Source organism: Mesoplodon densirostris (genome assembly GCF_025265405.1).
Source record: "Mesoplodon densirostris isolate mMesDen1 chromosome Y unlocalized genomic scaffold, mMesDen1 primary haplotype SUPER_Y_unloc_2, whole genome shotgun sequence".
Classification (NCBI taxonomy): Eukaryota; Metazoa; Chordata; class Mammalia; order Artiodactyla; family Ziphiidae; genus Mesoplodon; species Mesoplodon densirostris.
Window position 1 is genome coordinate 244,449 of NW_026778237.1, and position 12,505 is coordinate 256,953.

The 12,505-nt window shown below is 42.6% G+C and overlaps 1 protein-coding gene across 1 annotated transcript in view; it reads right to left on the minus strand.

Annotated features, from left to right (window-relative positions):
• Positions 1-3,173: 3,173 nt before the first annotated feature.
• Positions 3,174-12,505, minus strand: part of EGFL6 (EGF like domain multiple 6) — a 46,200-nt gene continuing 36,868 nt past the window's right edge. Inside the window, 1 exon segment of the mRNA XM_060088276.1 lies at positions 3,174-3,304. Coding sequence (XP_059944259.1) covers positions 3,174-3,304 — 131 coding nt within the window.

Here is a 12,505-nt window from a genome sequence, read left to right on the forward strand (position 1 = left end):
TTGGGAAGGCAGTGGCAAGGGTGTCTTTGAAGGTATGGTGGGCCTTGGGGTCTAGGTTGTGTTTTATTAGAGAGGAGAGTCAAACAAGGGAGAAACCAAGAGATGGGGAGAAAATGGAAATGTCAAGGGAATGGGGGTTTCATTTTTAAAAGGTCAAAGGATAAGCATGGGGAGATTAAGAAGAAAAAGCCAGGTCAATCAGGAGAGTTTGATGTTGGAGTTCAAGAGTTCAGAGGTGATGATCAAGCTCAAGGGGGGCCACAGGGCAGAGACTGAGGAGAAGATGGTTACTGGAATAGAGGAGGTCAAAGAACCATGAGGGCAGGTTCTGAATGGGTCATTTGGCTAGATGCCACCACGATGGTTGATGGCTATGGCTAGAAGGACAGAGGGCCAAAGAGTTATTTAACTGCACCTTCAAGGAACAGTGGCCTTTACGTGCAAGTAGAGAAAGAAGAGACTGTGGACAAGAGTTGGAGCAATGAGGATGCTGCCCTCAACTCCAGCCCCTGAAAAGAGTGCAGTGGGGGAGGATGAGCAGCTTCATGTGATCTGGATGCAGGGGGAGTGGTGGCCCTTGGAGAGCTCAGTTCAGCTAAGGTTGAGTGATGGAGTCTGTTTACCAGACAATGGAGTTTGTGTGATGGGGAGGGGGCAGAAATGGTGGGAGTTAGTGTCCACAGGAGGGAGCCCATAACAGTGAAGGGATGAGAGAGTGGGAGAGGATGGATGACAAGGGGCAGCTGCATGCTGGGTGATGGACAGGGTCAACATTTATGGGAGTCATGGCTGAATTATCTGACCTTAGTTTCCCCAAGGGAACCCAAGTATGATTCCATGCTACTTCAGGCTGGAGGTCCATGATGCTCTTGGCCATTGACTGGAATTCAAAATAATATGTTGGTATGTAAGGTCCAAGAAGTTAATCACAAACACTGTGGTCTTGTAGTAGAAATGGCAGGGGAGCCCACCAGTGGTCAGGGAAGAGTGGTCAACTGACTGGATTGTGTTTCATTTGAAATCCTAGATAGGCCAAAAGAGGTTTATTTTTGTCTTACTTAATGGCAAGCAGTGACCAGTATGGGATGGAGTAGACATGTCACCATATCATCAGGGACCCAGGCTTCCTCCAGCTATACACTCCTCCATAGGTTGTGGCCCTTGCCCTCATGGTCACAAGGCAGCTCTCAGAGCTCCTGCCCTCACAACCACATTGCAAGCAGGAGGAAGGAGGAAGAGAAATGGCAAAAGGGGCTGCCAAATGAGAGCCTTAATAATCCTTCCTGGAAGCCCCACCAATGACTTCAGTGTGCTCCCCCATCTTAAAGAGAGGTTGGGAAATACAGTCTTTTAGCTGAGCACATTACATTCCCCCCATATATATGGTTATACTAGTAAGGAAGAAGGTGAGAATGGATATGGGGTAGGCAACTAGAAGTCTCTGCTACACATATTACAGAAACATGAAATATTATTATTCAATTTAAATCATCTTTGTGTATTGATTTTCTCCCCCATAGTAACACAATTGCAGGCCTCCCTATTTCATTTCTGGTTCAATATCTCTTCCTGTAACCTGGATTACTGGGGCACTGTCTTTCACTGCAAGTTCTTCCCTCTATTTTCCTTTAATCTAAACCAAACTATGCTCTCAAATCTCCTTGGTCACTGAAGAGATGGGGGATGGGGTTGGGGGTGTCCTTCTTCAAGTTCTAGCACAGTGTTAGAAACCACTGCTGTATAACAAAGCACCTAAAATTTTCACATTTTAACACAACTATTTTATTATCTCTTGCAACTCTGTGGGCTGATTTGACTGAGCCAGGCAGCTCTCCATCTGGTCTCAATAGAAACACTGTTTTGGGGGTTTCTATAACTAGCAGTTATCCTAACACATACAGCTACAGTCCTGTATAGACTCTATGGCCAAAGAACTTTACACTAAAGGAAAACAATGTATTTTTTCCTACCATCTTAAAAGGTTGTATGTGTTTGCTGTATTAAAGAGAACATTGTTGAAGAAACATTACTTTTAAAAAAAGGAAAAAGAAGAAGGACTACCAAGAGTTTCAGTATAAAAAAACTCTAAGAGTAAGGCTACAAATTTAGTAAGATTAATAAGTGGACACCTTCTTGCTTTCCTTCCTTTTACAGCTCAATGCCTTCATTGCTTTCAGGCTAACAGGCGAGTATCTGGGGAATTTTCTGTTTGGGAGATCTCTTGAACCTCTTTCTGATGTAGAATCTTAAGAATATACTTTCATCATAAGGGAATACACTCAGGATTCATTACCACACAAAGCAGTTCTTGAATTCAGAAGAAAAGAGAAACAGAAAAGGAGGCATTAGTCTTTTTTGGAACCTGGCTACTAGCATAATTTCGTTTTAGGTATTTCTCTGAGGCCTTCATTTAAACAACTTAAGCTAATTCGCATTGCAGTTATGAGGCCTAATAAAGCAGTCATGTGTCCCCATAATGGCAAGTAATTTTAAGAATTTTTAAGAATGTAAGTAAAAAAAAATATATATATATATATATATATATATATATATGTATTTCCATAGAGAAAAGAATGAAAATCACATTTTCTAGCAAAGCAAATAACCATACACGTAATTAAACACAGGATCAACAACACATTTTCTTACTTAGAAATACTTAAACTATGACAGAAGGTGATTATTTAGATATTATTATTACAAAGAATTTAAATATACAAATTTGGTTGTAAAAGATCAGGCTAAGACACTTAGGTAAAAGTCTATCTGTGATGTTATACTTTCCAATAAGTGCCATAAAAGTCAAACAGTTAAACATTTCTCTGTGTTTTTTTTTTTTTTTTTTTTTTGGTAATTCTCAAAATGTTATATAAAGTGGTTCATCAAATCATGTAGACATATCAAACATACTGGGGTTGGAGGGGAGGGCTGAACTGACACATCCACATTTTATAGACTCAGAAATGAATGAGAAGACACAGTGGTATTATATTGAAAGCAAATATTGGCATATCTTGTACAAGAAAAGCATCTAACAATAATGATTCTGTTGATACATCACAATTTTTCAGTTTGTATTTCTAAAATACAGGGAGGATCTATTATATAATGTCAAAAAACAGAGGACTGACATAAAAAGCCAAATATAAAGATACAAAAGACAACAGTAACACTCAATCATCCACAGATAAAAGGCCATCTGGACATAAGCCTGAAACAGATAAAAGGCCATCTGGACATAAGCCTGAAACCAGCAAGATGCCATCCACCGCAATTTCTCCAGTTTTGCCCTTACCACGTTCTGCTTCAGAAATGATCTAATAATGTAGAGGGAATAAAAAATTACTTCAAAATATTTAAAGCAATGATAAAGTCCCACTATTTAATAGCTATTAAACTGGACTAAATTCATATGTCCCTGTTGCATAGAAACAGGCTTTGACATTGAATATATAATAATATATTTTCCAGATGCCAGGTATCTACACTGAGTGAATTACATTCAGAGAAAACAGGGTCACTGCAATACCTAAAAGAACCTGGAAAGCCCTGGATAGCTGAGAAGAGTCAGGTTTAAGAGGAAATTCTGTAATTCCCAATTAAAGGGAAAAAAAAAAACCTAAAAAAAAATACGATTTTCTTTTCAAAAACCAGGCTAGAAGGAATTTAATACTCCCTGTGAACATAAAATGATCACAGAACAGTGTTCAGAGCAGCAGAGATGAAGCAATTTTAGGCTTGCATGGTGACCAGTGTGTCCGGCTTTCCCTGGCTCTCCAAAGAGAAAAGTGGAAGCCTCAGAAGGACAAATGGGGGCAAAGACAGACTGAATGCCCACTGCCCAGGCTACTATCTGTTGTTCTTATTCTCCCTGGATTCACTTTCTTGAGAATGGCTGGAGACAAGCTATCACTGAGCAGCAAGTGATAGTATAACTGGGTATAGAAATCTCTTCCTCCCCTAGTCTCTTCTCAGGAAGGAACTGCTTTCAGAAATATGTTCCTTTTGGATAATTTTTTAAAGTAGTGAGCTGAAAAGCAGACCCCTCACAACAGCTGCAATGGGTGGGATAATGAAGGGAGGCATGTTTAGATCTTGGGATATGGTGGCTTTCCCATCACTAAAATCCCTGACCGATACTCCCAGATAACTAAAAATAAATATCAGGATAACCAACTGACATCCTAATTTGTGTTTGTTTTTCCACTGCATTTTTGCCAAGTCTGGAACAACAAAAAAAATTGAGGGAGGCTTCTCATGTTCTCTTTCATCAAGGAGATTTGGGATATAAAAATCAAAAGTAGACTTTTCTACAAGACATCCCCTTCCTGATATTTGCCACCCGCAGGCTTAACCTCCTTGAGTAGACTAAGCCAGTAGAAGGTGGAGTGAGGTGCCTGTGAGGAGTAGAAGAAGAAAGAATGAGGGGAAAAGTGAGTTTCTCCAGGACTAGGAACCACACCACTGTGTCTTTGTGGCAGAGCCCTGGGTGGGAAACTGTTGCCTGAAACCTTCAGTAAAGTTTTCTGGGTCCAGTCTGGCATGGAAATTCAAGAGATGAGTGACTTGAAGAACTACGTGGGTGCAGAAAATGTGGGTCTCCAGGGCCCTCATGATGAAGTGAAGATGCGCTGCCCCTCTCTTAATGTCTCTGCCACTTTTAGCCTTTCAGATGCTTAGGCCACCCTGGAGAGGGTGGCCCTCACTCAACCCTGTGTGAGCAAATAACGGAGACTGAATCCCAAGCAGCCCCACCCCCCCGCCACACAGCCTAGTGGGATGGGGCTTTGGGTTCAGATATAATTTGATTTAGAGAAAGCAACGTTACTTACCTTGTATGCCTGAATTCATGGAGTAAGACTCACATCTGCTACAAATATCCACAGCCAATATGACACTGATAAACTGAAATGCATTATTTAGTCTGGACTACTTGGCTTCCCCACCCTCCAATATGCCCCATCAAGGTTTGCCCTAGTACTGAAAAAGTTCAGGGCACAGGTGCCTGCCTCAGGCCCCTGCTGGGCCTGCATATCCTTCTAACAGGCCAGGCTCTTTGGGCGCATGTTTTCAAAAATGTGCATTTAAATAAAAGCACTGTTTTGATAGCACACACCCCAGCAAGCTATTGAGTTATGTAAAATATTTCTCAGTATATAAATTCTGTAAACATTGAGGTAATTACGAATGCTGTGCAGAGCATACTTCAATTCTCCAACAGGGATCTCAACCCTTTACAGCATGACTCAATGTTATGATCCCCAAACTATGCTACAAACACTACAGTGTAAATATGTGGATTGGATGTGTATGGACTCAAATTTTTTGCAGTGAGAATAAACTAGAATTAAGGTGTTCGTCGGTGCTAAACCAGCCCTAGAATTGGGAAAGAATGGTTAGGAAGTTCATTAACTTGGCCCAACGTATATTTTTAACTAAAGTCATGTCTCAGGATGTATTAAATTAAATTAATTAATTTATTTTCATTATAAATATATTTATTTATTTATTTGTTTGTTTGTTTATTTACAGCTGCATTGGGTTTTTGTTGCTGCGCATGGGCTTTCTCTAGTTGCGGCAAGCAGGGGCTACTCTTCGTTGTGGTGTGTAGCTTCTCACTGCGGTGGCTTCTTGCTGCAGAGCACAGGCTTTAGGCACGCAGGCTTCAGTAGTTGTGGTGCACGGGCTTAGCTGCTCCGCATCATGTGGGATCTTCCTGGATCAGGACTTGAATCCATGTCTCCTGCATTAGCAGGCAGACTCCCAACCACTGCGCCATCAGGGAAGCCCAGGATGTATTTTCTTTATTTATTTAATTAATTTATTTGTTAAAAAAAAATCCTTTTTTTAGGTATCTATTCTTTTTAAAAATGTATTTAATAATTTAATATATTATTTTTGGCTGCATTAGGTCTTCATTGCTGTGCACAGGCTTTCTCTAGTTGCGGTGAGTGGGGGCTACTCTTTGTTGCAATGCACGGGCTTCTCATTGCGGTGGCTTCTCTTGTTGCAGATCACGGGCTCTAGGCACGCGGGCTTCAGTAGTTGTGGCTGGTGGGCTCTAGAGAGCAGGCTCAGTAGTTGTGGCGCACGGGCTTAGCTGCTCTGCATCATGTGGGATCTTCATGGAGCAGGGCTCGAACCCATATCTCCTGCTTTGGCAGGCAGATTCTTAACCACTGCACCAACAGGGAGGTCCACAGGATGTATTTTATATAAGATGCTCTGCTTTGATTCAAGTGTGATGAGTGAATGAAGAGATGCTGAATCTAACATCTGACACTAAGGACCTGGCTTTTTGGTTTGACGCCTATTACAGGATTTTACTTAAACTAAGTAACACATTCTATTTCACAAACAGAGTAGAAATGGAATCCTGATCATTCTTCTTGTCACCACTGGTTGGTACTCTGCTCTTCGTGTATCTCCTTCTAGATTTCACCCTATCTTTTCCCTTCCCACTTCGAGCAAACTTTTCATAATGGCCTATAGGGGCTGTCCCCAGGGCTCTGTTCTCTTCCCTCCTGATGCCTCTACAGTGTGGCTTTCCCTCTTCCCCTCCAAAGACACTACTCCTGCAAAGGTCGGTAGCCACCTACTGATGGTCAAACTTGATAGACTGTCATTTTTATCCTATTTATTCTTTCTGAGCAGTACATCCCATTGGTCAACTTCCTCTTAAAACTCTGCTCCGTTTTCCTTTATTAAATCCACTGGGCAATAAAGGATGAACTTAGCAGGTCTGGGTTGTCCAAACTCTGCACATTCCAAAGACAGGTTTGGCCCTTGACTGATTCCTGGAAAATAACCTCTAAGTCCCTGGAATATCTTACCTCTTAAGAGTGTCTGTGGCCACACCAGATAACTTATGCTAACAATTTGACTTATCGTGGGGACCTTGGGCCACACAGTATCAGCCTGTCCTCCAGAGAAGCTAAAGAGTGAGAAACCAGGGTCAGCCATGTGGGCAGTCATGCAGGCAGACTGATCCAGAACAAAACCCCTGAACACCAAGGCTTGTGTGAACTTCTCTGGTGGGCAGTACTTTGTGAATGTTGTTATGCATTGTTACTAAGAGAATTAAGAGCTGTCTCTATGACTCACCAGGAGAAGAAAACTACATGCTATGCCCAATCTCTCCTCTGCCTTACATGCCTTTTCCCTCTGCTGATTTTAATCTATATCCTTTCACCGTAACAAACTATAATTGTGAATATAACAGGTTTTCTGAGTACTGAGTCCTTCTAGGGAATAATGGAACCTGAGGTGGTCTTTGGTACCCCAGACAATGGCCACTCTCTCAGTGCAGTCCAAAAAACATTTAAAGAATGACCTTCTAGATGTGGTAGATATATACAAAGGAATACTACTCAGCCATAAAAAAATGAAATAATGCCATCTGCAGCAACTTGGATGGTCCTTCAGATGACCACACTAAGTAAAGTAAGTCAGACAGAGAAAGACAAATACCATATGATATCACTTATATGTAGAATCTAAAATATGATACAAATGAACTTATCTACGAAACAGACTCACAGACATAGAGAACAGACTTGTGGTTGCCAAGGGGGAGGGCGGTGGGGAGGGAAGAAATGAGAGTTTGGGATTAGCAGATGCAAACTATTATAGAGACGATGGATAAATAACAAGTTCCTACTGTATAGCACAGGGAACTATATTCAATATCTTGTGATTTACCATAATGTAAAAGAATATGAAAAAATATATATATGTATAACTGAATCAATTTTCTGTACAGAAGAAATTAACACAATATTGTAAATCGGCCCGGAGGAAGATGGCGGAAGAGTAAGACGTGGAGATCACCTTCCTCCCCACAGATACATCAGAAATTCATCTACACGTGGAACAACCCTTACAGAACACCTACTGAACGCTTACAGAAGACCTCAGACCCCCCAAAAGGCAAGAAACTCCCCACATACCTGGGTAGGGCAAAAGAAAAAAAGAATAAACAGAGACAATAGGATAGGGACGGGACCTGCACCAGTGGGAGGGAGCCGTGAAGGAGGGAAGGTTTCTACACACTACAAGCCCCTTCGCGGGCGGAGACTGCAGGTGGCGGAGGGGAAAAGCTTCAGAGTAGTGGAGGAGAGCACAGCAACAGGGGTGCGGAGGCCAAAGCGGAGAGGTTCTGGCACAGAGGATCGGTGCCCTCAGGCACACATCAGCCCGAGAGGCTTGTCTGCTCGGCCGCCGGGGCGGGCGGGGCTGGGAGCTGAGGCTCGGGTATCGGCTTTCAGTCGGAGCGCAGGGAGAGGACTGGGGCTGGCGTCAGGAAGAGAGCCTGAAGGGGTTAGTGCACCACGGCTAGCCCGGAGGGAGTCCGGGGAAAGGGTCTGGAGCTGCCGAAGAGGCAAGAGACTTTTTTCCCTTTTGTCTCCTGGTGCGCGAGGAGAGGGCATTAAGACGGCTGCTTGGGGAAGCGCTGGAGACAGGCGCGAGCCGCGGGTAAGGCGTGGACCTCGGAGACGGGCGTGGGCGGCCGCCGCCGCCTGCCGCCGCCACCGCGGGGCCTGTGTGCGAGCACGGGTCACTGTCCGCCCCGCCTTCCGGGGGTCCTGTGCACCCCGCCACTGCCGGGATCCCGAAACCCAGGGACGGCTTTCCCGGGAAAGCGCACGGAGCGCCATGGGCTGCTGCAACGTCACGCCAGCCTCTGCCGCCGCAGGCCCGCCCCACACTGCGCGCCCCTCCCTCCCCTCTGCCTGAGTGAGCCAGAGCCCCCGAATTAGTGGCTCCTTTAAACCCGTCCTGTCTGAGCAAAGAACGGACGCCCTCCGGCGACCTACGCGCAGAGGCGGGGCCAGGTCCAAGGCTGAGACCCGGGAGCTGTGAGAGCAGAGACAGGGAACTCTCTCTGTGCAGCCTCGGAGGCAGCGGATTAAAGCTCCACGGTCCATTTGATGTGCCCTGCGTCTGTGGAGTGCATGAATGGACAGCGAATCATCCCAAATTGAGGAAGTGGACTTTGAGGACAAGATTTAAGACTTTCCCCCCTTTTCCTCTTTTTACAACGAATTATTCCAAATTAAGGAGGTGGACTTAGAGAGCAAGATTTCAGACTTCTCGCCCATTTCCTCTTTTTACAACGAATTATCCCAAATTGAGGACGTGGACTTGGAGAGCAAGATTTTTGATTTTTTCCCCTGCTCTCTTTTTGTGAATGTGTATGTGTCATCTTCTGTGTAAATTCTCTCTGTATAGCTTTGCTTCCACCATATGTCCCAGGGTTCTATCGGTCCGTTATTTTTTTCAATAATTACTTTTTAATTTTAATAACGCTACTATATTTCATACTTTATTCTATTTTACTTTACCTGCTCTATTTTTTCTACCTTCCCTTCCCCCCTCCCTCCCTCCGCTCCTCCTTTCCTTCTTTCTTTTTCTTTCCTCCCTCCCTCCCTCCCACCCTTCTTCTTTCCACTTTCTTTTTCTTTCCTTCCTCCCTCCCTCCCTCCTGTCTTTCTTTCTTTCTTTCCTTCCTTCCTCCCTCCCTCCCTTCTTCCATTCACTCTTCCTTTTGCTTTCATTCCTCCCTCCCTCCCTCCTTTCTTTCTTTCTTTCCATCCTTCCTTCCTCCCTCCCTCCTTTCTTTCTTTCTTCCTTCCTTTCTTCCCTTCTTCCTTTCTTTCCCTCTCTCTTTCTTTCTTCTACTAATTCTTTCTTTCTACTTTTTCTCCCTGTTATTCTGAGCCGGGTGGATGAAAGGCTCTTGGTGCTGCAGCCAGGAGTCAGTGCTGTGCCTCTGAAGTGGGAGAGCCAACTTCAGGACACTGGTCCACAAGAGACCTCCCAGCTCCACATAATATCAAGCAGCGAAAATCTCCCAGAGATCTCCATCCCAACACCAGCACCCAGCTTCAGTCAACGACCAGCAAGCTACAGTGCTGGTCACCCTATGCCAAGCAACTAGCAAGGCAGGAACACAACCCCACCCATTAGCAGAGAGGCTACCTAAAAACATAATAAGGCCATAGGCACCCCAAAACACACCACCAGACGTGGATCTGTCCACCAGAAAGACAAGATCGAGCCTCAACCACCAGAACACAGGCATTAGTCCCCCCAACCAGGAAGCCTACACAACCTACTGAAACAACCTTAGCCACAGGGCTCAGACACAAAAAACAACGGGAACGACGAATCTGCAGCCTGCAAAAAGGAGACCCCAAACACAGTAACATAAGCAAAATGAGAAGACAGAAAAACACAGAGCAGGTGAAGGAGCAAGATAAAAACCTACCAGACCTAACAAATGAAGAGGTAATAGGCAGTCTACCTGAAAAAGAATTCAGAATAATGATAGTAAAGCTGATCCAAGATTCTGTTTCCAAGACCCATAATCTTGGAAATAGAATAGACAAAATGCAAGAAACAGTTAACAAGGACCTAGGAGAACTAAAGATGAATCAAGCATCGATTAAAAAGACAATAAATGAAATGAAAAATACTCTAGATGGGATCAATAGCAGAATAACTGAGGCAGAAGAACGGATAAGTGAGGTGGAAGATAAAATAGTGGAAATAACTGATGCAGAGCAAAATAAAGAAAAAAGAATGAAAAGAACAGAGGACAGTCTCAGAGACCTCTGGGACAACATTAAACGCACCAACATTCGAATTATAGGGGTTCCAGAAGAAGAAGAGAAAAAGAAAGGGACAGAGAAAATATTTGAAGAGATTATAGTTGAAAACATCCCCAATATGGGAAAAGAAATAGTTAATCAAGTCCAGGAGGCACAGAGAGTCCCATACAGAATAAATCCAAGGAGAAATACGCCAAGACACATATTAATCAAACTGTCAAAAATTAAACACAAAGAAATCATATTAAAAGAAGCAAGGGAAAAACAAACAAATAACACACAAGGGAATCCCCATCAGGTTAACAGCTGATCTCTCAGCAGAAACTCTACAAGCCAGAAGGAGTGTCAGAACATAATTAATGTGATGAAGGAGAGAAACCTGCAACCAAGATTACTCTACCCAGCAAGGATCTCATTCAGATTTGATGGAGAAATTAAAACCTTTACAGACAAGCAAAAGCTGAGAGAGTTCAGCACCACCAAACCAGCTTTACAACAAATGCTAAAGGAACTTCTCTAGGCAAGAAACACAACAGAAAGAATATACCTACAATAACGAACCCAAAGCAATTAAGGAAATGGGAATAGGAATATACATATCAATAATTACCTTAAATGTAAATGGACTAAATGCTCCCACCAAAAGACACAGACTGGCTGAATGGATACAAAAACAAGACCCATATATATGCTGTCTACAAGAGGCCCAGTTCAGACCTAGAGACACATACAGATAGAAAGTAAGGGGATGGAAAAAGATATTCCATGCAAATGGAAATCAAAAGAAAGCTGGAGTAGCAATTCTTATATCAGACAAAATAGACTTTAAAATAAAGACTATTAGAAGAGACAAAGAAGGACACTACATAACGATAAAGGGATCAATCCAAGAAGAAGATATAACAATTGTAAATATTTATGCACCCAACATAGGAGCACCTCAATACATAAGGCAAATACTAACAGCCATAAAAGGGGAAATCGACAGTAACACAATCATAGTAGGGGACTTTAACACCCCACTTTCACCAATCGACAGAACATCCAAAATGAAAATAAATAAGGAAACACAAGCTTTAAATGATACATTAAACAAGATGGACTTAGTTGATATTTATAGGACATTCCCTCCAAAAACAACAGAATACACATTTTTCTCAAGTGCTCATGGAACATTCTCCAGGATAGATCATATCTTGGGTCACAAATCAAGCCTTGGTAAATTTAAGAAAATTGAAATTGTATCAAGTATCTTTTCCAACCACAATGCTATGAGACTAGACATCAATTACAGGAAAAGATCTGTAAAAAATAGAAACACATGGAGGCTAAACAATACACTACTCAATAACGAAGTGATCACTGAAGAAATCAAAGAGGAAATTAAAAAATACCTAGAAACAAATGACAATGGAGACACGACGACCCAAAACCTATGGGACGCAGCAAAAGCAGTTCTAAGGGGGAAGTTTAGAGCAATACAATCCCACCTTAAGAAACAGGAAACATTTCAAGTAAACAACCTGACCCTGCACCTAAAGCAATTAGAGAAAGAAGAACCAAAAACCCCCAAAGTCAGCAAAAGGAAAGAAATCATAAAGATCAGCTGAGAAATAAATGAAAAAGAAATGAAGGAAACGATAGCAAAGATCAACCAAACTAAAAGCTGGTTCTTTGAGAAGATAAACAAAATTGACAAACCATTAGCCAGACTCATCAAGAAAAGAAGGGAGAAGACTCAAATCAATAGAATTAGAAATGAAAAAGGAGAAGTAACAACTGACACTACAGAAATACAAAAGATCATGAGAGATTACTATAAGCAACTCTATGCCAATAAAATGGACAACCTGGAAGAAATGGACAAATTCTTAGAAATGCACAACCTGCCA